Raw genomic sequence first — 27,397 nt, forward strand, 5'->3', positions numbered from 1 at the left:
CCTAAAAATAACTCTTATTTTACTTCCGGTGTTTATTGGAAGTGACAGATTATTATTAGGTAAATGTCGCGTGATTCTTTAGAAATGTAGTATTTCCAAATGTTTTATTTGCTTTTTTAATATTTGGTGGTGGCAAATGAACACCGAGATGACAGAAAACCAGGATATGGTCGATATTGGAAGCTGCGTAGCTAAAGGTAAGAAGTAACACAGTAGTCGGAAAACAAAAGCCGCTTACCGTTCATCGTTGACTTTGCTTTGGTTTCACATCCACCAGCCGACCAATACAGGCCAATGTTGACAGTCAACTTCAAGTTACAATGTATCCTAGTTTCTACCCTCAGTTTACTTCCTGTATCTAATACCAGTGGCGGTACATTTATTTAGAATAAACTGTAATAACATATATAGTGGACTCTTGTCACATCCAGCTTCTGAATACTACGTACAGCATTCAGTGAAATCCGTATTCATGTCCCCATTTATTTCCTATATTACGTTAACCAAAAATGGTTTGAGTAATCCTTATGCTGAATATTATAAATTACGACAACAATCACAGCGGTCACATCACACGATTTGCATTGAATTAAAATTGTATAATCCGGCCTTCAATCAGTCGGTTTTAATCTGTACAAAAGATTGACGAGCAATCACCAATCAATTTTGATTATCGGTGAGATTAATGCTTGTGTCGGTCTTTGTTGATTACCTTGATATCAACAGAATGTGCCTTTAAATTTAGTTGCGAAACTGTGGGTGTTGATCTTGGTACCATTGAAGAATTCTGCATGTGCATCCCATCTATTATTGATTGAAGAGTATTCTCCTGAAAACATTTTTAATTGTGATGAAATCGGTTAGTTTTTTTAGAGCATTATCCGACCGATCATTGTGTGATAGCAACGTAATTATTAATTTTTGTCACCAAATACAAGAAGATTATACTTCCAGTATTCAAAAAGGTACAATAATACTTCCAGTATTAAGTATTCCGTCATGCTGTTTATTTCAACGATCCGTTACGATGTCGGAAGTGACAGATTCTACTGCACTTATTATGGAAGAACAATTATTAATTTATTTTGGCAACGCTTGAATAGTATTCTCTCAACATTTTCCTCGTCCAGTTACTAAATTAAATGCCTTTAAACGATTAATGTTTATTAACATTAGCTCATGATGTCATCTACCGGTACTATAAATCAGAGCTTTCAATTTACTCAAAACTGAGCAATATAACCAATTCTAAAATTTTACCATTAAACTTTGCTTTAAAACAATTTCACAATACAAATGACAATATTCCCATCTAAAACCAATCTCTTGTAACATCCATAATTTTCTTCATAAATTCTTGTGTGCAGGGCCTATTTTAACGTGCCTACAGACACGGACGTGCCTCGAAATGAAAAATCCGTGCTTCAAGAATCTAAAATTCGTGGTTTGAAAAGATGATATCATGGTATGTTATGTATCCTTGTGAATCTGAAAAGATTGCATAAGGAAATTTAGCAAGTGTGTCATTAACAATCATTGTGATCATCAATCACTGCGTTTGGTTTCGACTCAATTTCGTGGATTGTATGTAAATGTCAGCTGCATGTTACAGTAAAGGTTCGTCTGCTTTTGGGCGTTTCTTTGGACTGCCAATGATACCGATACGCAGCTATAAATACAAATGTCAATCTTTAAGTTTCAATCTTTGCCCGTTTGAGATGTTGAGGATCAAAAGATCTTGGTTGAATTCGATTTTGGTGCATCTGCTTGGATTATGGCCTTGCATACACAAAGCGTAACAAAGTTTGTGAGCTTTATATTGTGAATGAATTGAGAACACAGGAGCAAGAATCATATTGATAATCAGCATTCTGCGACCGTCTGTTCCGGAGTTAAGCCCCCTCGAAAACCTTGTGGAAGTGACGGGGGCTTGCCAAAATCCTTGTGAACGCGATAAAGGCTACAGTTTCATATTCGATGTGAGGCATTGGGACAATGAGAGGTTGGGCCCTATTGATTTTCCCTGTTCCCTATCCATATCTTACAGAATCTCGGCGTATCGTGTATGCCAACCGCTTGTTTTGTTATAAAAGTGTAAGCGTGGCGATAATTCATGAAGTTTTTATTTCACTTCTGGTGAGCCTTTGTTTTGGTCACGATTTCAGAAGGTTTATTCCAACACATTAGAGCTAATAACGGTGATTGGAGAAGCTAAATTGAGCTACCAAGTTCTGTATGGGAAATCGCGAGTCACGTTTTGGAAATTTTGTCGGAACCCAAATGGGGAGGAGGGGAACCCAATCAAAAAACTTCCATCTCCGGAAACCGTGCTGGTCCACTAAACAGGAGATCCCCAGTTCCATCTTGTTGTTGGCCAAGACAATTTCTTGGGATTTACAGTCAGATTTCCCTTTGGTGCAGGATGAAGGCATCTATTCATTTGAATGGTATGGGAAAAGGAATGTGTGTGTGTATTTGGCATGCATGTAAAAGAACTGCAGTGATGCAGGACAGAGGGCCTGACAAGGACAGCAGTCTAGTCGTTCGGATGGTACGAAAAACTGAGGTCCCGTGTACATATTGGCGAGCACCTAAAAAATCCCTTGGCAGTTGGAATTCGATATAAAAGTAGGCCGTAGCGTCGCTGCCCGGGCAAAATTTCCCTCATAGCACACTGTATGGCGTATGCAATTCAAAAACCACAGGTGTTTTTGGAGATATAAATAAGGTTTAATGTCCACTCAACATGAACTAAGTAATTTTATTTCAATAATTCACTTGAGCGTAGGAATCTTTAGCTGTCTGAGCAAATCAAAGATAACCCATGAGGTTTGATGTGACCCTTCACCCTACTCCTTAAAGATTGACACCACGCCACGTGACTCAATGACAGATCTAACACTCCTTGACCATAATTAGATACAGTGACACTCCCCATGGACAACTGCTATTCTCAATTCACAGAATGACCTAAATGACTTGTTTTAATTGGTAATCAATCACTGAAAATAACGATTCCCAACAAACTTAAATTGTGTAAGCTCCAACCAACTTTTTCAGAAATCATAGATTTGAAACTAGTTTCAGTAAATAAGTCACGAAAACGGAATGCATCTGCACGTCACGACTGATGACAAAAGTGTACTGTCAGTCACAGAAATGCCTGAGTTTGGATGACCAAATGTATCGAGCAATAAGTAAAGTGTGCCTGATTCAGTCCAGAGTACAAACCGAAATACATGTATTTTGAATGTTCAGGCATTTTCAACTCAGATTGTATTGTAATGAAAGGCCTTGATATTTATCCAATTAAATTGATATATCCCCAGATCGAAATGTCAGGAAAAATATTTATAATTATAAAGACCAAATGTGGGCTACAGAATTAAATTCCGCAGGGCGAGGTTAAGAAACAAAATTTGTACCACATAGTTCACATTTCTGAAATTATTTAATATGACTACACAACTGTTATGTCCCAAATAAAATATAGAAACAAAATTTGAACCACATAGTTTTTATTTCTAGAATTATTTAATATGACCACACAGCCGTTATGTCCCAAAATAAAATATAGCCATACATGTACAGCAGCTTATCAAAACTGAAAATATAATCTTTATTGTGTTCACAACCTTTTCCGGATACATAATATATCTATGGAACAGAAAGTCTGCTGAATATCAACAGGGTTCTTTATCTCAGGGGGGGTTGGATGGCTGAATGGTTAGCACGCGCGTGCTGTATCATACAGTCTGTCATTGAGTCAGCTGGCAGGGTTTCGATTCCCCGGTTGTACGAGACAAGGAGTAGGGTCGCCTGTCCAACCTCGTGGGTTTTCTCCAGGTCCTCCCGTTTCCTCCCACTGCTAAAGACCCCTACGCGCAAGCGAATGATTGAAATAAAATTGAACCATGTGTTAGTCCCGAAATGACCTAGTTTGTGTTTAGTGAACGTTAAACCCCATTTCTCTCTCTCTCTTTATCTCAGGAGGATTGGGGTCATGTTGATATTCAGGAGAAATGATGAACTGACACTGATGTGCACATGTATCTTTTAGTATTGACTGTAACCCTCTTTCTGCAGGACTATAGATAGATAGCTTAAGTACTTTTTCTTTGAAGATTTAGAACTGATCAAATGAGTACTGTATGAGATAACTAGAAATTCCATAGATTGGAGACCAGTCTAGTATAATTTGTATCTAGAAACAGGAAAGTGGAAAAAGTTATTTTTACTATTCTAAATTCTGATATAATATATGTTTCTACATCAGTTTTAGATGACACTTAAGTGTCTGAACATCTACATGTACATTTCAATCTAATAATGGGCTCATTAATACAAGGATACAATTGAGGGAGTTCACTTTACCCTTGTGCTTGGAAGATGTAGTGACTACACACACTTTACTCTTATATTTGGAAGATGTGGTGACTACACAACCATCACCCTTGTGTTTGGAAGATGTGGTGACTACACATACTTTACCCTTGTATTTGGAAGATGTGGTGACTACACACACTTTACCCTTGTATATGGAAGGTGTTGTGACTACACACACTTTACCCTTGTATTTGGAGGATGATGTGACTACACACACTTTACTCTTATATTTGGAAGATGTTTTGACTACACAACCATTACCATTGTGTTTGGAAGATGTGGTGACTACACACACTTTACCCTTGTATTTTTAAGATGTTTATAAAAAGCAATAGCTAGGATTCACTTTATTTTAAAATTATTATCTACCATCAGCCATAATGTATATTGATCGACTGGAAAATTGCAACAGTTGTCATTGACGCCTTTCTTTATACTCCTTATGGCAATAAAATATTAATTGACTTTAAACACTGCTGTTAGTTAGATTCAGAGAGCATGTCCTTTGTGTTTCGTTCAAAGTGTAGGATATAAAAGTTGGTCGATGACAGCCATTCATTTACTATCTCAATTGGTTTTAAAGAGTGAGCTTGTACTTAAAATGGCCATTTTGAAAATAAAAGAATGTGTTTTGTACAAATTGCTTGTACCTTAAATTCTGGCTTTCTAAATATTCTTTAGAAGCAAAAGGAATCACATTAGAATCGTTGCAGACGGTAACTGATGGCTCGTCTTCATCGTTATGGTTGTGTTAATGTTATTGTTTTCAAATAAGTAATTATTCACTTGTCTTGACTCAGATCTCATTCGTTTTTAATCTCAGTGGGTCCATTTGTATTCCTTTAGTGTTGTCAGTCTAGTGTAGAAGTGGAATAACAGGCATCTTTCTCCAGTAGTTGGAATTACGTTTGATTGTTACAATGGAGTATTAAATGAGCCACGTACTATGTGTTTGTGATCGGAATTAGTAATCGTTGTGAGACTTGTTACATTATGTGAATTAAATAAAGATGAAGTTATACAACGTGGATGCTTTTAATATTCAACATTTCATATTAAATTTATCTCCCTTGTTTTTATGATGTTGAAAAGTAATAATAAATTAACACTCAACAGTAATTATGAGTTTGAGAAATAGCAGAAGTCAAAATCAATATGGCAGGTACATTGATGCAAATGGTAAAACTTAATAGGGATAATGGAGGTAAATTTATTTGTATACATCTTTCATTTTTAGCTTTAATTTTCTCTTTTCCAGGAATGTATTGAAAATTAATTTATGTAAATAGCCATATCAAGAAAGATAAATTGTCATAGCTTTGTTACAGTTGAGTCTAGTATTACCATGAATTCTCTTTTTTTCATCATTTTAATGGCTGCAGATTCATGATAGCAACATGTCATAGCTATCAAGACTTCGTTATTAATATCGTACATGATAAAGTAGGAATCACTTCTGTAAAACTTCTGTTTGAGTTTACGGTTCTTGCATCTGTAGCATTCTACCCTGACAGGATAGACTACTATTAATATTTCCAATATGTATCTTTCAATTTGACAGAACAAACCAGATTGGGTAATTTGACCAATCACAGCCTAGTTTTCCTGGTTTCTGTCAATATTGTTAAATTAAACCATGTTGAAATTTATATGTTGAATGTTAAATTTGAAAAATATGTCACGATAATCAAAATTAAACCATGAGATTCTTAGAAATTAAAACTATGCTTCTAAGTTGTAAATAAACCTAGGTTCGTAAACAAGTAAAATGATACTATACACTGTCTGATTGCAATGATGTATTGATTAAATTGGTTTGAGACCTGCTAACAAACTGAAACTTTTAGCGTTAAAATGTCAACTGTTAAATATGATCATTGTGTGGCTTATTAAGACAGATTAAGCATAGTTTAGATTTCATGCACTCATGATCAGATTGTAGATCTTGTGTTAGCTAGGATCAATTATTTATTAACCACTAGCTAGCTTTCCGTAATGACAACCAGTTCAACCCAAGACACTGTGGTCTACATGTATGATGTCTTATAGCTAGAGTTGATTGGTAATTATAAACATTAGATGAACCCAGCTTATTCAAGGTCATAGTTGTTTTCTTAATAGAATTGATAATATCATTGGTTAATAGATAGTGTTGCTATTAGCCTCTTTAAGGCTAATAATAATTAGCTCATAATAAGTGGAATATTACTATCACACCAATTTCACAGTCCGGTAACAAAATCATATGGCCATATTGGAAGAACTGAAGTAGATCTTCCATAAGGAAATATCTCACCTTAGAAGTGTTACGGGTTTTTTATAAAGTGATATTCATAAACTCGTAACGTATATACAAAACTTTATTTATATATAGAATTTAAACCAAAAATGATAGCATTAAATAGGATTCACAAAATATATATTATATAAGGTATATTAAATATAATAATAGCAGATTCAGAAATAGTAATGCCCGTGTCTTAATTAAAGTGTCTGGATTTAGTGAAGTTCAGAAAATAAACCATGATATTGAACAGGAAAATCTAAACTAGTTTATTGTCTCCATCATTGTGTTTGACTTTAACTATTGCCAGCGTTTTGTCTCAGTAGCATAGAAAGTTAGCTAAATTGTTAAATGTTGTGTAAAATTTGTGTATTATTTTGTTATTTCAAGTCTTGGTTATGGAGTAAAGTTGAGTTAGTGTCAAGATGACTTGATGTTAAGTTAGTGTTGAATTAGTGCCGAGTTAGTTAGTGTTCGTTTGTTTGTAGGGTTTTACGTCCGCCTCCACCTGGAGTGATAATGCAGTTACTGTTGAGCTATTCAGCCATATATACATTTATTTCTAACACTTCTTTCAAATTGGTATAAGACAATAGATCTGGCAGGGAACAGCATCTGGTCATTTGGATGGGACGTTAAATTTAAGGTCCCTTGTACTTGTACACATTGGCAAAAACAGTTGGAATTCAAAATGAAATAAAAGTAGGCCATAGTGCTGCTGTCCAGGCAAAATTTTCATCATAACACACTGTATGGCTTATGCCTGTCTTCATTAGCCCAGATGGAGCAGAAGAGTAGAACTTTAAACTCCATTTCATTTCATTTCTTTAAATTTATTTACTCATTTGTTCACATTTTTATTTTAATAACTAGACATTAAAGATGGGTTCCCACGTACAAACTCGGTGATTTAATGGTATATATGGATCAAAAACATATTCAAACTAATTAATTTGTCATAATTATGCTTCAAATCCTTCTCAAACATTGTAATTGCGAAGGAATGCCCTGCTATTAAAATTCGATCAAACCAGGTCATGTTTACGTCACGTCTTGGGAGTTAGAGGAGAATTCATTGCATACATAAGACGATGTTGTCTTTAATCGCTTACTATTTATTACAAATATCGAATCCTAATTAAATTCTCGGATTATCCACTACCCGCATCTTTTTCCATCATTTTTATCTCAGAAAGTATTGTATTTTAACTCTTCATAAAGTTTATCAACTTGTACATCAAGCGCTCAATGTTCGCTTGTGACCTTTGACACCACGCTTGCAGAAGTTCTTAATCGTCGGGCTGTTGATTAGGGGAACCCTTACATTTTTGTCCTGTATACGCTCCATGAGTGTTTTTCAGGGAATCCAGTATTTTTCTAGTAAGATTGGATATCTCTACTTTCCATATATACCAAAATTGCCATACTTTTATTGGAAATAACCACCCGATAAATACTTTTCTGGGAACCCATCTTTAATTCATGTATGCACATATAGCTAAATACACAGATTCAAGATTTCGGTAAATGTAGAAATGTATTGCTTTGTTCTTTCTAATACTTATCAATAATCAACACTAACTCAACTTGAATTGGAAAAACACTCAATTAGTCAAACCGTAGGGATTTTGTTTCCTTGAGAAGAAAATTTAAAAATCTTTTTTTTTTCCACAATGGTATAACTTTTAACATGAATGTAAATAATTTTGGAATTTGTCCACTTAAGTGGAAATATAGTTTGAATTACGAGAACATGTTAACATGAAATTCCTTTTGCGAATTGTTCTAGTTGATTTTTCAGACAGTTTAGAGTTTAGTCTTTAGAAATTGTTCTCTCGATTTTTTATATACAAGAAATTTGCGGCATAATATTTTTAAAAAGTACAAAAAAATCAACAATTTCATAAACAGATGTTGTTTCAAAATTGCCTAAAAATGCAATATTGGACAGAAGTGTGTTTCATCCCTTTCCCCATCATTTATAATAAGTAGTTGTTGTTAATGGAACAGCCAAGATTATCAAGTCAGGTCCCAGTTGTTTGTAATATGTTTATATTTATATTCTAATACAATTTGTTCTTTTAGATAAATGATAAATTAAATTTTCGGTAATGTTTATTTTACAAAATTCTGTAGATAAAAGTGGCAATGTGTTGAACATACGATAAGATTAATCGTCTGCCATAATTTCACCATGGTAATAAAAAAATCAATAGTGCTGTAATTAATACAAAATTAACGTATATTGTACATAGAGGAGAAACTTATTACACGCTTAACGATTAGATTACTTCGTCACACATTCTATATGAAATATTCTACTATTCACACATACTTGTAATTAATTTGTAAAAGTAGAGTAAAGAAGTAAAAACTTAAAGATGCCTTCCAGCATACAAACTGTGTGATTTAAATTCAAAATAATTTATTTATCTATTTGCTAAAATCCTGCTCAAAACATTGCAATCAGTGAAAATTACCTGGTGCTGCGAGAATCTATGTTTATCAGCCGTGTTAATCATGTGACTGGATTGTGGGAGAATCCATTTTTAGCTTGTATTTGTCATTAGTCACTGTCCATTTACAATATATATCAAAGCCTAAGTAGATTCCTCAATTATCCTTTGTCAACTTCTTATTCCTTTGTTTAATCTCAGAATCTACTGAATGTTTAATTCTCTTAATGTTCTTACAACTATTAGCCATTAAATCAACACATGAGAGAGAGAGAGAGATTCAATTGTATTTCAATAATTCGCTTAACCATAGGGGTCTTTAGCAGTGAGAGGAAACCGGAGGACCCGGAGAAAACCCACGAGGTTGGACAGGCAACCCTACTCCTTGTCACGTACAACTGGGGAATCAAAACCACGCCTCAGTTGACTCAATGACAGACCTTATGATACAGCGCGCACGGGCTAACCATTTGGCCATCCAACCCCTCTCAACACATAAGAAGCCCTTCTTAGTCACTTAAGGAATGTTTTAGGGAATCCAGTATTTTTCTGTAAAGATTTGGTATCTTTACTTCTCATACTAGAATTGCCATACTTTTATTGGAAATAACTACCCAATAAATAATTTTGTGGGAATGTATCTTTAACATATAAGAATTAAGCAATGAAAGCATTCATTTCCTTATACCGATACATGACACATACACTTTCTAATTTCTTCTCTCATATTCTACATACATGCAACTTTTTTTTAAATAGTTATCTCTATGGATCACCAGTCTATCTCACTGAAATGTGAGTCAAGTAGAATGTGATGGTACTTTATGATATTAAATGGCAATATTGATAGACAAAGAATGTGTTTTTACTGGATATAAATATTGACACATGCCTAACTTTGATCTACTATAGTGTATATGAACAGATTGTATTATGACTGTTTTATGATGGATTCTGATTGATTGTAGCAATCACATATTTTGATATTTGTGATCAGTATATATGGTAACTATGACGGTATATATCATACTGTATTCCATGGTGAATTGTTATCATAATTTTTGTAATACCACAGTACTTCAGTAATTAAATTATGGTGTCCACACAGTACACCTAAATACTAAAATCAATATTTGCCGTATAAACATATTTACTAACTGAAAAATAGAGAAATGGAGTTTAACGTCTACTCAACACAACTTAAATGTGTAGCTTTATTAATTCATTAATGTGTTTGTGCGCAAAAAGTCTTTTGCAGTGGGTGAGAACCATGAGAAAACCTACTTCTATTCTGAACATATGTTGCATAATGGCGAAACTTTGTATTAAATAAAATATGTTATTAAACAATTCTTATTAATTAGCCCAAAGAAACATGTGATCAAGTTGTGATTTGTACTGTATTTAACAAAAATCAATGAGGAAAATGATAAAATGGTCTGTTTTAAAGACCATCTTACTCTGTAAAATCATTAGTTACACTGTAGTTGTACCCTTGGTAATGAGCTATTATTATTGTATTCGAGTCATTGTCTTTAGACAGAAGATTCTATAGGAGAGTGTTATAAACCCTTGGTGTAGTGTGTAGTCTTGATCATCATACAGTAGTAATTTGTTAGTTATATCATACAGTAGTAATATTCCAGGTTAATTGTAGCCTGACTTTACCAAGTGGCAAGAGTAATGAACCAAGCACTGTGGTCTGTGATTTTATATTACAGTGCTACACTTATTGGCTTAACACACTCTTTATAGTCCAGGGGTCACGCTGGCTATGTGGGTAAGACACTGGCTCGCAAGCCTGGAGGTCGGGTGTTCGATCCCTGCATTGGCCGAGAAAGTTCATCCAGATTTTCAAGTGTGGTACATCCTTGTTAGTGATGCAGGACGGAGGGCCTGACAAGAACAGCTGTCTAGTCGTGCAGATGGGACGAAAAACCGAGGTCTTGTGTTCACATTGACGTGCACGTAAAAGATCACTTGACAGTTGGAATTCGATATAAGAGTAGGCCATAGTGCCGTTGTCCATTCAAAATTTCTCTGGTAGCACAATGTATGGCGTATGCCCGTCTTCATTCGCCCAGTTCGGAGCAGAACAGTAGGACGTTAAACCCCATTTAATTTCATTTCATTTCTATATTAGTTTCCCAATGATTTTCTGAGACCTCTAATACATAACTGGTATGCACAGAGATAAGCTCATATATTAAAGCACTTTAATTGGTCAATAATAGTGAAGCAATTTCAGACTGTTCACCTGTCATACTTCCACTAAATAAAATAGTCTCTGGAATATCCAACAGTTTATATTCAATAATTGAGGTTACAGTAAAGCAGATGAGGAAATGGTCATTTTGAAGAGTCGAGCAAAACTATAGTCATTTATGCATGGATCATAAAATGGGGGTGGATGATTTCCAATAATGGCTATCATTGTGATGGCATTTTATAGGTTATGGTGTCTGCAGGTTGATCGCTTTGACTATAATAATATATCGCATGATTTGACTTTAAAGGTCCTATATTTGTTGACATGTGGACCCAGTTTCCGATGCTGTATTGATGCAAGGGTATTATAAACAATGGCAATAAGATGGATTAACACAGTAAAGGGATTGTATTTTGTTCTCCTCTTGCTAATCATTGTTCAGTTATCAGTACCGGTATATTATGTATATGTATTTTATGTATTACATATTTATATGTCAACCGGAGTAAAGTTACCAATTAACCGTTATAATCATAATACCCTGTCATCATATAATGATAATGTTCCCCAATCATTAACAAGTTTACCAACACAGCAGGTGATTAATGTCAACATGTATTTAAAAGGTGTTTGGGTGCACTTTAAATCCCACTGCTATAAAACACTTTGTGCAAACGAATGGTTGTAATAATGATGATATGTGATATGTTAGTCCTAAAATTACCTAGTTTCTCTTAACTTTATAAAAAAATTGACTTTACAGGTAGCTTCTGATGTTGTAACAGTTACTGTATAGTACATTAGTTAATGTAGTAATAACCTAAAGAAGGGTTTATGTCAACTGGGAGCAACTGATTTCAACTAGTTGTAAGTGTGCTTATGTTGAGAGCAGCTGAATTTGGAGCGCTTAGGTCGATTTAGAACTGATAGCGATTACACTTAACATGCAACTGTTTATTTATTTATTATGTGATCAACAAAATGAAGATTAAGCCCAAACGCATGGTATGTCTTGCACAATTCTATTATTACATTATTGTCAACATCATTGACACATGAAAAGTTGATTTCTTCGTTATCTTCCAGTTTGCCTATTTACACAGTCACATATTTCTCTTATGTGATTTTGTTTCTATGGAAAAAAGTTGAAGTCAGTTGTAAGAGTGCTCTTGTCGATGACAACTAGTTGCCGCTAGTTGCAGAATGTTGAACACATGTAACTGACTTCAGTTAGTTCTTTTGAGTTGTAAGAGGCCCCCAAGTCGACCTCCATTGAAGCTAGTTGCTCCCAGTTGTCGAAATGCCAATTGCTCCCCGTTGCTGAAATGCAATTTGCTCCTATTCACTGAAATGCCAGTTGCTCCAAGTTGCCAAAATGCCAGTTGCTCTCAGTTGTAAGATTGACATAAGCTACTGACATAGTGTGAAGAAATACATCCTGGTAGGAAATAGAGGTAGGAAATAAAGGTACTTCTTACAAGAAGGTTGTTTATCTTAATTTTTCATCTGCCTCTTCTATTAATAGTACATATACCGGTATACTGTATACTAATGATAACGTGATAAGTTTAATATATAGATTTGAAGATATTTTTTAATTATAAAGTGGGTTCTTGTAGGTAAACACTGTTTAGTCACACTCTTAGGTATGTAAGTGTTCAGTTATTTTAATAATTATTGGATTGTTCCATAGGTTTGTACTTCTAAGTATAAGTATTAAGTTAAAAGTTATTGACAATCCATAAACAAGCCAATCCTAAAATAGGCCATGATTATCTGTGTAGGCTGGTATTGTGAAAATCTCTGTGTATAGGGTTACTAGTGTATGAGGGCTATATTTAATAGGGAGGCAACAGTGCAGAAAATGTATTTTTTAAAAATCTGTTAAAATTTGTTTTTGAGAGAGAGAGAGTTTATCTCCACTCGACACAAACTAGGTCATTTTGAGATAAACACATGGTTCAATTTTATTTCAATAATTCACCTGCGTGTAGGGGTCTTTAACAGTGTGAGGAAACTGGAGGGCCCCGAGAAAACCCATGAGGTTGGTCTAGTGCCCCTACTCCTTGTCACGTACAACTGGGGATTCAAAACCACACCAGTTGACTCACTGACAGGCCTTATGATAGAGCGTGAACGTGCTAACCATTCGGCCATCCAACCCTCCAAATTTGTTCGAGGATTTATTATGTTACATAAAGATAGATTGTTGATCCATAAAGTACTGCATGTTAAAGAAGCATTATGTAATATTTAGATAAAGGGCTGGATGTTCTTGCTATAATGGTTTAAAAATACACAATGAAAAATGAAATAATATTACAAAATTACACTCAGACTGCTTCATTCTGAGCGAAGTTATCACTGTTTGAAGATAGGGCATAGATCGTTCATTTTCTTAGCAACAGTACTTGACAGCCTTGATTGTTTATTTTATTTTTTAAAATCTTGCGGATGTTTAAATCCAGAATTGATTATAGGCTTGTCGTGTTAATAAATGTCTAAATAATAGTTTGAAGCCAAAAGAAAGATCTGCAATAGACAGATTTAGCTCTTACATAATGCATCTTTAAAGGATAGTTGTATACAAAATGAGAAGTGTCCCCAAAATATGTTTTGCACATGAGCCATCTATTCATAATTTAAAATATATATAATTGGGATTAAATGGTTGTGATACATTTTCATACACATAGAGGGACATCAGGTTGGCTAGTTAAATAATAATTAAAATACACCAAGGAAATTTCTGGAAATAGTATTTAATACATCTATATATAATGTTAAAAAATCCAGATTATGGTTTTTTTACAAACATTTATTGTATAGAAGTAACATACGGTTTGATGCTTAATTTTATATATTAAAAAATCCAGATTATGTTTTTTACAAACATTTATTATTATATAGGAGTAACAGATGGTTTCATGCTTAATTTTATGAATGATTAAATACGGACCTATACACTGTATATTATTGATTTGATCTGAACTACCTACAGGTCTATTATCCATAGATTTTTTCATGTGGACGTTTGTCGTTGACCCTGTCCGTCCATCCACAATTTGTTTGTGCACACTCTGCAGCTCACAATTTTTATCCGATTTTGATGAAACTTGAAATATAGGTTAATCTCCCAAAGATCTCGATTCCTTTTGATATTGGCATTGATCAGACCGCAACTTCATGGATTATAATCTTTGAGAGGCATTTAGTAACTGGTTAGAGCAATAAACTATAACACATACTTATTACTGTATTAACTTGATAACGTTGAGAGAATACTCTTCGAAACGTTGCCCAAATAAATAAGCAGCTGTTTTTCCATAAGTATGCGTTATAGTTTATTGTTCATGGATTATGGCCCTGATTGTCCGAAAAATCATGTTTTTAGCGTGTGGTCACTCTAGAGGTTACAATTTTTATCTAATTTTGATGAAACTTGAAATATATTGTTATATCCGAAAGATCTCGGTTCCTTTTGATTTCCGTACATATCAGACTGTAACTTCCTGGATTATGACCCCTTATTGTACCCCTTATTTTAAAAATATATCACTGTTACAACCCTAATGATGGTTCAGTTCAAATTTCGTGAAAATCAGACCAAAACTGCCTGAATAAATGGCTGCTCCTTGTATGCTAATAGTGTAAAAGTATGTAATACCAAGGTTGTAGACCCTCTAGAGGTCACAATTTGTATCCGGTTTTGATGAAACTTAAACATGCATTATGCAAGAGCTAAATCTGCCTATTTCAGGTCTTTCTTTAGGCCTGAAATGTTATCTAAATTATGAATTAGATATTAATTAACCTATCCAGGCAATAATCAACCCTAGATGGCTGGGCTAGCCTGCGATCTTTAGTGGATTGTAAGCTGATTTACTGCATAACTTTCCTTCTCGATTAAACGATTAAATGGATAATCGAGACTATGCTGTTTATCGTACTGACTTTAGTAATGATGACCAAGGCTTATGGGAATTTCAGTCGCTTAGTTCTCGGTTAATAGTGGATCAATTTGAATGAAATTTTCACCAAATTGCCTTCTACCTTATCTAGTTTTTAACTATTATAGTGAGAACTGCCAATTCATTACCGGATCTCCCATAATGTATCTTTAAAATATATGTTTATATCCGAACGATCTTGGTTCATTTCTATATTCCTTGATTATTGCCCTTGTTCTCTGTCCATCTCTTGCAAATGTGGGCGTATCTTGCATGGCAACTGTTTGTTTACAATTAAAATTCTATTTCTGTCACAGTTAGCACTGTTAATATGTTATTATCCATTTAAACATACATTATGCAAGAGCTAAATCTGTCTATTGCACGCCTTTCTTTAGGCCTAAAATGTTTTCTAAATTATTAATTATTAACTTATACAGGCCATAATCAACTCTCGATGGCATCGGATTTCTCCGATATTAAATAGATTAGAACAGTTCAGCCATATTTTGATTTAAGCTAAAAATGGAGGAGTGAGACTTAGCTTCGAACAACCAGTACGGTGGTTGAAATTATTGCACACATGTTGTCAAACCTTCCAAGGCTAATATCTTCGTTCGCAATAGAGTAATTTGAATGAAATTTTCAAATTATTCATTTTACATTATCTATTTTCGAACTATTATAGCAAGAATGGCTAGCTCTTTATCTAAATCTTACATAATGTATCTTTAAGAATTATCCGTACAGAAAAAGTGATGATGCTGTCATATTTTCTCAAATAGTTTTGAAAAATGGACATTCAATTTTCATTCCTATAAACCAAACCCATGATTGCAATTTCCTTTTGTCTTAGAAATCACTTCTGTATGTGGAATACATGTACCTTGTGATCTTAAATATTGGTGGCAATTTCGAACTCCAACAAGCAGATTTTTAAGGTGGAAAACTGACTTTAGTACTGAAGGTGCGAATACACATGGAGAGTGTGCAAATCTTCAAGAAATTAATTCTGTACATTTCCAACTCCATTTTATACGCCCAGATTGAAATGCAGTCGTATGTTGTTGTCACCCCCGTCCATCTGTCCGTCCGGCTTCTATGATTGCTTGTGGATGCTCTAGAGGCTACAGTTAATATCCGATTGACTTTATACTTATACCTGCCAGAGTTGATGCCCTTGATCACTTTGAAAAATGTAGCAGCTAAAGTTAATATAAATTGTTTAAGGTCATGAGACAAACAGTCAAAACAATTTCTAATGATTTCTGATAATTACTTCATGGATTATTACTCGTAATCAGATTTTCATGTGTTGTAAATGTTCTCATTACTGACAAAAGAAAAACTATGCGAAAACGCTTGTTGACTGCCCTGGGTGTATGTTTCGTTGCCTTGCAACCCATCTTTGAAATGACTTATTTGTCTAAGACTCGTCAAACAAGTGATGGAAAATCAATAGCAACCAATGTAAGCTTTAAATGGCTGTAACTAAACTTAGAATTCATTGATTTGAATTTGAATAATTTTTTGACCCAAATGTATTTATTATAAAATTACTTTTGTACATGTTCTTAAACCTTTAGTCTGGCATTTTGGTGCTTTAATTCATTAATTATTGTTTTATTTCTGCAGACTATCAGCAGATGGATGAAGGGGCCGAATCAGAAACAACCAAAGATGTGAGCCCACGATCTCATAGATTAATACATTTTAACGCTGTACAACCTGTTAGATATTGCTCAAATGAGATCAGGTAAGTCTGATATGATCACATTTTCTATCTCAACCATTTAGGGTTTGGGAATAAAAATTCATAAACACAGAGACATACTACTAGACTTATATATTTGAATTAAGTCATGTCTAATTTTGATTTTCATACATTTTGAGTCAGAAGAATTCCTTTTAAATATTCATCATTTGACATTTTATTGTATTTTCTTTCTGTTTGTCAAAATGTCAGGATATTTAAAAAAAAAAACAACTGACGATGTGTAACTAATCATTTCAATCTGTTCAATTTTTATTTAAACAGATCAAAGTAGTTTGTTGATTGTAAAGCTTTATAAGATTCCTATATTAAAAAGGTCAAATAAATTTTATAAGATTGTTCAGGAATGAAATGGTGTAGTTTTCTTAAAGTACCTTATAAAATTAAATGAAATGGGGTTAACGTCCTACTGTTCTGTTCCTTTTTGGCTAATGCAGATGGGCATACCGTGTGCTATGAGGGACATTTGGCCAGGAAAGCTGCGCTAGGCCCTACTCTTATACCTAATTCCAACTGCCAGGGGATCTTTAATGTGCATGCCAATGTGTGCACGAGACCTCTGTTTTTAGTTCCTTTCGAACAACCATATGTTGTCCCTTACCAGGTCCTCTGTCCTGCACCACTGTGGAAAATCTTGCTGAACTTGGCCAACCCGGAACCTTGTGGTTAGCAAGCCAATGTCTTACTCACTGAGCCACCGTGTCTCCTAAGTACCGTACCTTGTAAGATATATGGACGAATCTTGACCAGTAGTGTACAGTATCTTTAACATGATAAATTTGTTTTTCATTACAGTACAGCCAAGTATAATTTCTTCACATTCTTCCCCAAGTTCCTGTTTGAACAATTTCGAAAATATGCCAATATATTCTTTCTTTTTATTGCTTTGATACAGGTAAGATAATATTACTTACTTTATCAAATCATTCCTGATTTCAATTCTTACGTTTAAGATGGGTGTTGGAGTATAGGGAGCAAAGGATGTTTCTGCTGATAGCAAAGGATAGAATTGCAAACACAATGTTATTAATATTAACAGAAAAATGAGTTAAAAGGCGCAAAGATTTGAGGCTAGGGAGCTTTCAAACCACCCAGCTGGTTTACTTTGCAACCTACGAGCATGACACTGAACTTCTATCGATTCTGAACTGCCTCTGGCAGCTAATTGTCCCCGCTGAATGAGGCGCCATTACAATATCTTGCCACCTTGCTGCAACTGTCCCACCACGCCATTAATGGGAAGGAATACATTAGGTTACAAGGAAGCCATCTTATATTATATAATACCTTGGTTCAGAAACTTTGTAATTTCATATCATTTGCAACTTTTTATCCCGAAAGATTTATAGCAAGTATCTCATAATTCATTCACTTTTGCAGTAGTTACTTTAATCTCTTTTTTGTTTCATTTATTTATTTATACTTCAGCTCTCATGAATCATAATATTTTCATTTTTCTTCAGCAAATTCCAAATGTATCGCCTACAGGAAGATATACAACAGCGGTACCATTATTACTTATATTAATGGTATCAGCTATTAAAGAAATAATAGAAGATTTTGTAAGTGAACAAGCTTATACATGATTGTTAGATTTTTAATATCTTATTGTGTTGTTTTGGGTTGGGTTTTTTTAAATTGAAAAACTAAGCGTTTTCTATACAAATGATGTTAGAAAAAAGGATACAAATATAATTTCTATTTTTTTATTTCAACCTATTTTATTTGTTTGAAAAGGATTAGGTAATGGTTTCAAAAGCTTAAAGCAATATATTGCTTTAAAGTTTGAACAAATTTAATTGTACCAGCCCAATAGTAGCGACCGGTTGTTGTCGATAACAGACATTAGTTGATTTTGCTGCCAAATGAATGTCAAAAGCGCTAACTGACGTCTCAGGCCAAGAAAACAGTTTTTAGATGTTGCTGCAGCGACCAGCCAAATAAACAAAATAAAAATAATATCTAGTTTAATCTGTGGTATTTTAAAACATCTGAGATCCATTTCATTAAAGGGATGTTTTTGTCTCTTATCGTTCTCTGTTTTTTATCAAATATTTTAATTGTAGAAACGACATAGAGCAGATGATGCTGTCAATAATAGAAAAGCTCAAGGTAAAATATACTTATTTATTGTGTATGTAAAACTCACTCCCAATATACTTCTTTAATGAATATAAGACTCCCTCTTCTAAATGATAAATGTATTTATCCTGGTAAGGACTGTACCTTTTCCGTAGTGGTGTGATTTACTGTCCTGGTTGAAATCGGTAGATCATATCAATAAGTAAGTAGTCTTGAGATGTCAGTCATTATGGAAAATTCCTCCTACAATTTAATTTCTGCTCCCTCAGTCTAGTCTTATGAAAAAAGAAGACAAAAACCTTCAAAGAACTAGCAGATCAGATGAGTTCAAAACTACTGTTGTCTTTAGTAATAGATTGTTTTTGAGTTAGTAGAGGATACATGTAGTTGTTTACCTGACTAAATTCACCTGAATGTAAAAAATATAGATTGTGTGTTTTGTCAAGTCTGTCTAATGAAATTTTTAAAGAAAAACATTAGACCTCATTTTATTTTTAAATGACTTATGCCTTTTAAAAATATTCTATCATATTTATAACATTTATTTTATCATGTAATAAATTAGTGTGTATCTATTGTCTATTGGTTTCTTTGCTGTATATTTAATGTATATTAAAGTTTTTAACTGTTTAATATTTATGTTGTAGTATTACGAGGTGGAACTTGGCAGACAATAAAATGGACACAAGTAAATGTAGGAGACATAGTCAAAGTTCTTAATGGTGGATTTTTTCCTGCTGATCTCATTTTACTAGCGTCCAGGTCAGTCCACAGTTTCTTCTTCTTCTTTTTCTTTTTCTTCTTCTTTTTTCATCTTCATCTTTTTTTCTTCTTCTTTCCGCTCCTATTGAAAATGGGTATCTTGACAGTATCAATGACAATACAATCCCAACTGTCTTTAATTCATATAAACCAAATTTGCTTCAATTTCTCATTAAACCCAAACTGAGGCTTTTCATTGAATGTAAATCGGTGATGGGAGCATGTGCTTATAATATTTATAGCTGTTATTCTTTATTCCTATTCTTTGCTTACCTTTGGGACTAACAGGTGTGTACAAACAAGGTGAATATGTTGACATATTTTTCCAATCTAATTAACAACTGAAGAAGACAAGATGTTGTATTATGAAAACAGAAGGGTTGGACTGCCAGCAATTGTCTCATCTCTCAGAATATGTGTTTTGCTTAGGTATATTAAAATAATAGGGATTCAGTAACTAAAACATGCTTTAAGCCACTTTTAGATATTTCTTAAATCAAATTAAGGTATGCATTAGATTTTTATTTTGTTTTCAGTGAACCCCAAGCCATGTGTTATATAGAAACATCTAATCTAGATGGGGAAACAAATCTCAAACTTAGACAGGTTTGTCTTTACTTTCTGAGTTTTATGTTGCTTACAGCATTGAATATCTGACTCTTTAAGCAGAGTTTCTGTTTCAGAATTTCACCCGCACTACATTTGTAGTTGGGGTTAACAAAGTCCCAATCTGAGTAAAACACAGTTCCTATTTCGTTTCGTTTTTTATAGTTCAACATTTCATTTTACTTGTCTATTCTACACTAGAATCTGGAAGAGTTGTTATATTACTGGCGTTTTGGTTGAAGTGGGGGATAAGCCAATGAAACAGTCTGTTACTAGAAACGCCAACGCTGATTGATTAATCAATGTCTGACATCATAGGGTCAAAAGCCTCGCGTATGACCCCTGACACGACCTTCAAGTACAACTTGTCAGATCTTCATGTAGTGTAGGCCATCGAAAGTATAAAAAAATGAAACGAAATATAGATCTGTATTTTAATCATATTGACAAAGTCCAGAATTGGTTCACTAGAAGGCAGTATGCTTCCATTCCCTTTACAGACTGCAATCAAAAATATAACTGAAGCTATGGTTATAACAGAACACTGGTTCTTTATAATAGAAGATGTATTTTTAAACTCAAATTTCTTTATAGGGTACTACACATACAAGTGATGTATTAACAAGTGAAGATTTGTTTAATATGAAGGGTGTAATAGAATGTGAATTACCTAATAGACATCTGTATGAGTTTGTTGGTAATATTAGACCATCTGGAAAGAGGTAATAATTAGTAAAAACTTCAATCTAATCTTTTTGTATTCAATGACTAAAGAATTGATGATTTAAATGAACAGATTGATTTATTTGTGCTTTGTACAAATCAATTTATGTTTGGTTTTATCTAGTGTATGAACTCAAATGATTTTATGTTAAATATTACAATATGCTTTGTGTTAAGAAGAAATTTATTTGTAACCAAGTTTTATCTAGTGTATGAACTCAAATGATTATATGTTAAATATTATAATCTGCTTTGTGGGAAGAAGAAATTTATTTGTAACCATTTCGTTGAAAACTCAAGTTTTATCTTGTTACATGACTTTGTTACTATTAAATATTAAAATGTGGTATGTAGTAAGAAGAACTTCTATGTAGAATAATCATTTGTCCTCTTGTATTTTACAACAAGTATTTTTGGTAGTTATAAAGAAGGACGAACAATCTAATTATATATATCTTGACATTGATTGGGATGAAACCTCATCATTATCAACATTTACTTGTATGACGTCTGTTGCTATAATTCTATAGATAATCTTTGATCCTTCTCAAGGATGATTTATCCAGGACTTCCATGAAAAAGATGATTTAAACACCTATTTCGGCAAATTTCTAAAGGTTCTCTCAAGGATAGTAGGGTTAAGATTTAATTATTTTGATTAATATTTTTCAGTGCCTATCCTGTAGGGACAGATCAGCTCTTATTACGAGGAGCTCTCTTAAAGAACACTAACTGGATATTTGGTAAGAATACTATGAATTTATAATTTGAGTAATACTTTAAAAGAAAAAAAGACTAATAAAAATCATTTAGATCACCCTAAAATATTATTTGTTAGGCTATTTGTCTTTGGGGTGCTGGGGATTTGTGGTTGGGGAGAGAGATTTACTGCAATGTACATTTTGATGTGGAGAAGATTTTATATAAGATTGTTTTTAGATTCACTGTATTAATTTTGTTAATATCCATATTGCTCTCACAATTATATATTACTTAAATCAAAGTTAAAAAATTTTGGAAATTAAATTATCATTAAAGAGAAATTTAAGCAAAAATACGAATTTTAAGAATAAAAGGGTCAATTTTCAAAAATATTGTGCTTAGCTGGGAATAGGCCACAATTTTGCATATCATTTACTCTTTAACATCATTTGATATATTAGTTATATGTAATGTGTATACTTTACTATAGGTGTGGTTGTATATACTGGTCATCAAACTAAACTTATGTTAAATTCTACTTCTGCTCCATTAAAAAGATCAAATGTAGAAAAACTAACTAATACACAGGTAGAGTAAATTTATCTAAGATAATCTTAATTCAAATTAGATGTTATTTTTGTTCTGCTCATTCGATTGGTGATGACAACATTAAAACAGATTACTTTTGGCAGACAAAGGAATGAATGTCTCATTGACTACCAATGATGGTTTAGTCTTCCATTCAAAATAGATATCACTTGAGGTGTGCGGAACCCCCCTGCTAGCTGTTGAAAAATTTGATTAACAAGGTAGCTAATTAGTTGACTTGCCAGTAGTCTGATGTTTTATTAATAAATTATTAGTGTATATTATTATTTATTACAGATATTGATATTATTTGTGTTATTGGTCATACTATCATTAATCAGTGCTGTAGCTAATTCTGTATGGGAGAATAAACATGTGAATAAAGATTGGTATCTATATAATAAAGGTTTGTAACAAACTTTTAACTTCATTTATATCTCAGAACAAATTAAAATCTTTCAATTACAAATTGTATATTTAATTAATTTTCCTAAATAATGCTAGGTTACTAGTGGGAGGTAACTCTTGGAAGTGGTCAATCTTATCATATTATCAACCTTGATACCACATTCTAAAATAATGTTTATTTAAAGAAGAATTAGCACTTTGGATATCTTTGCCAATTGGTAATGAAAAATAATTTGCATTGCATATCAACTTTGGCTTGTAGATATTATAGTCTGTGGGGTTTTCAAATATTTCAGCAGAGATCCTTGTGAAAATTACTTTGATCTAAATTAGAATGAATCTAAGGTTATTTTGAATATGATAAATAAAATTAATTTTCTTGTTGAAAGTAATGATGCTTTTTTGAAATTGAATAAGAGAATATATTCTTCCTATCTAATAGAAAAAGGGTTTAATCGAGCGTGTAGATTAGAAAGATCCCAGACGCTTTAAGTTTCTGTCTCATTTAGCAGTAGACATGCAGAATGTTCTGCACTAAGAAGACAACAAAGTGAAACCAATAAGTCTGTCTTCTACATCCAAGAAGTCTTATCACACAAACTGATCCATATAAAGCTTTATTGGAAAATATTTTTCCATTTGCAAAAGTATGTAATTCTCTTGCAACTAGACATTTTATGAACATTTTTTTTTTTTCTTCAGATTCTGAGCCTTCCAATTTTGGCTATAATTTACTTACATTTATTATCCTATATAATAATCTTATACCTATCAGTTTACAAGTAACATTGGAAGTTGTGAAATTTATTCAGGCAATCTTTATTAATTGGGTAAGTCAATTAATATATTAAACTTTGCTTCAGGCAGTTTTAATTGATTGTTTTAATAGATTTTAGAATAATACTTTAAAATTATCTTACAGATATATGTTTTTGTATTTATTTCTATTTGAAAAAAAGTGAATTTTAATTTGATACCATTACCTTAGAAATTATTGCATATTTAATTATAGAGAAATACATTAATTTATACCGGTACATATTATATATTTGAATTGTCATGCAATTCATTATTCATTAGGTTGAATAAATATACAGGAATGAATGGACTGGATTATCAAGACTACATAAAAGTAGAATATTGTAGAAGGATATGTTGTTTCAAGTATCCTCCACACTTAGCTCATATTAAAGTTAATATTATTCCCCCCCCCCCCCCCCCCGAGTATCTTGTTGTAGTACTATGATTTTCTATAAGTTTCTATAAAATTACAGTAATTATGTTGTATTTATAGGATAGTGATATGTATTATGATGTAACAGATACACAAGCTATGGCCAGAACTTCTAATTTAAATGAAGAATTGGGACAGGTAATATGGTTTACTAAATAATATCTAATTGACTTGTATATTGTATCAAATAGGCTGTATACGCATGGGTAATAGTAATGATTAAAACTGCCAAGTAAAGACAATCATTTTAATATGACTTTGAAAGTTACTATATAGTTGTATATTATATTTTATATGAGCATATTTTATTCAATTTAATTTTTTTTTATTATTATTCAGGTAAAGTTTATATTTTCTGATAAAACTGGAACTTTAACTCAGAATATAATGGAGTTTAGGAAGTGTAGTGTAGCAGGAGTAACATATGGGTAAGAATCAGTTTGTTAAAAGATTTTTTTTTTTTTTTAAGAAATGTTGTGGGAGATATATTTTCATTCCTGGATAGTCACAATTCTCAATACATAATCATTTAATAATCATTTAAATATATCCAAACCTCCACTAACTGGGGAAAATATATTTGTCTGTGAAAAAAAAAGATCTTTTGAAATACTTCAATGGAAGCTGTTTTAACAATCTACACATTTTAATGTAGCCGTCATTTTTTAGAATAACTTGCAGAAGATGGATGAAAGACCACAGTCGTTACCTGGCAACATATTAAATAGGGGTTGATCCTCTATAATAATCAAAATCATATACATGTATAAAGAATAAATAGATTTTCATGGAAAAGTTTTCAAAATTCTTTTTTTTTTTGATCACTAAATGTTTTATATGTTTTTTAGAAATATTGAGGAAACCTGTCATTCTTTTGATGATGAGACCATGACTAACAATTTAAAAGAAAATCATGTAAGTTTTTATTATACCTATCTCTTCAAAGTGGTTAAGTTCATTCATCTAAGACGAGGGCCTGACAAGGACAGCTGTCTAGTCATTCGGATTGTACGAAAAAGTGAGGTCCTGTGTACACAGTGGCATGCACGTAAAAGATCCCTTGGCTGTTGGAATTCGATATAAGAGTAGGCCTTAGTGTTGCTGTCTGGTCAAAGTTTCTCTCATAGCACAATGTATGGCATATGCCCATCTTTATTAGCCAAATCAGAGCAGAACAATAGGACATTAAACCTCATTTCATTTCATTTCATTTCATTTCATTTTATTTCAAATGCTACTCTAAATAAAAGATGGCACCAGGACTAAAAATTGTCCATTGATACCAGTAGAAACATGACTAACTGTCAATTTCTGCTCATAAAATAAACAAATTTGACAGATGGACTAAACTCAATGCCATTTTTCGACTTGGGGTACATCATATTGAAAGATCTGGTAGTGTTGAGGATGTCACTAACGCTTTCTAGAATTAAGTGTAGCAGTTGAACATAGAATTTTTCTAATAGTTGATCCAAGTCACTGTCATCCTTACTTTTGTTAAGATATAGAAAACAACAGACAATTACTTTTTAGTTCTCATTCTATTTTAAATTATTCACTTTTCTATGTATTTTTTCTATATATTTTTGACTGTAATTATTTCAGGCCACAGCGGGTGATATTCGTGATTTTTTAACGTTATTAGCTATATGTCATACAGTTGTACCAGAACGTCATCCAGAAACAAATACTATCACATATCAGGCTGCTTCACCAGGTATGTAGTAAACTAATTCATCAGATTGCCACCTTGGCTCACTGAGTAAGGCACTGGCTCACTAACCATGGCCAAGAAAGTTCCTCTGGATTTTCCAGGGTGGTTGTTACTCCATGTCAGTGGTACAGGATGGAGGGCCTGGCAAGGAACTTGTACATCTTTGGCGTGCATGTAAAATCTACCTTGGCAGTTGGAATTCAATGAAGACAAGAGAGAAATGTCCTGCATGGCTTATACCTGGCTTTAAAACCCCATTTCATATTTCTTTATCAATCAGTTTAATTAGGATGTAAGGGAGATAACTCTTGTATGGCCAGAAGTTTTTGCGACATTTGGAAATTGGACATTGAGTATATATATTCACCAGTCATGAAATATTTGTGGACTATATATCTTCACCAATCATGAAATAATTGTGGGGTGGAGTTTAGGGGATTTGACATTGACTTCCTTAGATAGTATTATTTAGTTGTTTTCTTTATACTTTAATTAGATGAGGCAGCTCTTGTGGATGCTGCCAAAAAGTTAGGTTTTGTTTTTACTACAAGAACACCAGAAACAGTCTCTATCGAAGTGGTGAGTTTATATTTAAAATATTATTTTTAAATTTCGACAATTCCATATGCACTGAAGGAAAAGTAATATTGAGTTCAATTATATTTGCTATTTCAAGGCATGTGTTTTTCTACTTCATACTAAAGTTCAGTCAGATATAACACTTACCTGGTACATGGGGTTTTCTACTTCATACTATAGTTTAGTCAGGTGTAACAGTTTTGGTACATGTGTTTATTCAGATATAACAGTTACCGGGATATATGTTTTTTTAAACTTCATAGTTTATTCTGATATAACACTTATATGTGTTTTTAAACTTATAGTTTATTCATATATAACAGGTACATGTGTTTTTTCAACTTCATAGTTTATTCAGATATAACACTTATATGTGTCCAATGTTTTTTTTATTTTAGTCTGGTAAAAAGGAAACATATGAAGTATTGAATGTGTTAGAATTTACAAGGTATGTAAAATAATAAACAAGTAAAACACTAATCTGATTAAAATCTGACATATTGTCTTTGTAAACAGTGTTCAGAACATGTGACCAATCACATTATCTGTATAGGTATACAGGGCTTTGTTTTGTGATGAAATATGGGGAATTTTAAAACCCAAGTGTAAATAGTATAACTTGTTGATATAAGTAGACCTGTCAGTGGTAGAACATGATTGTTATAGAAAGTAGGTTAGATTACAATATACTGTAAAAGGCTGAAACAAAATTAGATTGTGTTAGGCATGTTCTATACCAGATCTGTTATACAGTATGGAGTAGGATTGTTGTACTATTTTATTAGAAATATTTAATATTTCCTTATAATATTATTTTCAGTGATCGTAAAAGAATGTCAGTTGTAGTTAAATGTCCGGATGGTAGAATACGACTTTATACTAAAGGGGCTGTAAGTTATTCTACATCATATTGTCTTGTAATCAAGACTGGTAATGAATA

The 27,397-nt window shown here is 32.9% G+C and overlaps 1 protein-coding gene across 1 annotated transcript in view; it reads left to right on the forward strand.

Moving 5' to 3' along the window:
• Nucleotides 1-28: 28 nt before the first annotated feature.
• Nucleotides 29-27,397, forward strand: part of LOC126829391 (probable phospholipid-transporting ATPase IA) — a 54,719-nt gene continuing 27,350 nt past the window's right edge. Inside the window, exons 1-19 of the mRNA XM_050559206.1 lie at nt 29-197; nt 16,921-17,041; nt 17,855-17,954; nt 18,523-18,621; nt 19,126-19,171; nt 19,789-19,903; nt 20,440-20,509; nt 21,104-21,231; nt 21,905-21,975; nt 22,425-22,522; nt 22,820-22,928; nt 23,633-23,760; nt 24,225-24,302; nt 24,504-24,592; nt 25,013-25,079; nt 25,770-25,881; nt 26,375-26,457; nt 26,856-26,905; nt 27,278-27,347. Of these exons, the coding sequence (XP_050415163.1) occupies nt 137-197; nt 16,921-17,041; nt 17,855-17,954; nt 18,523-18,621; nt 19,126-19,171; nt 19,789-19,903; nt 20,440-20,509; nt 21,104-21,231; nt 21,905-21,975; nt 22,425-22,522; nt 22,820-22,928; nt 23,633-23,760; nt 24,225-24,302; nt 24,504-24,592; nt 25,013-25,079; nt 25,770-25,881; nt 26,375-26,457; nt 26,856-26,905; nt 27,278-27,347 (1,695 nt within the window). The 5' untranslated portion in view covers nt 29-136. The remainder of the gene's footprint in view (nt 198-16,920; nt 17,042-17,854; nt 17,955-18,522; nt 18,622-19,125; nt 19,172-19,788; nt 19,904-20,439; nt 20,510-21,103; nt 21,232-21,904; nt 21,976-22,424; nt 22,523-22,819; nt 22,929-23,632; nt 23,761-24,224; nt 24,303-24,503; nt 24,593-25,012; nt 25,080-25,769; nt 25,882-26,374; nt 26,458-26,855; nt 26,906-27,277; nt 27,348-27,397) is intronic.

Source organism: Patella vulgata, chromosome 8 (assembly GCF_932274485.2).
Source record: "Patella vulgata chromosome 8, xgPatVulg1.2, whole genome shotgun sequence".
Taxonomy (NCBI): domain Eukaryota; kingdom Metazoa; phylum Mollusca; class Gastropoda; family Patellidae; genus Patella; species Patella vulgata.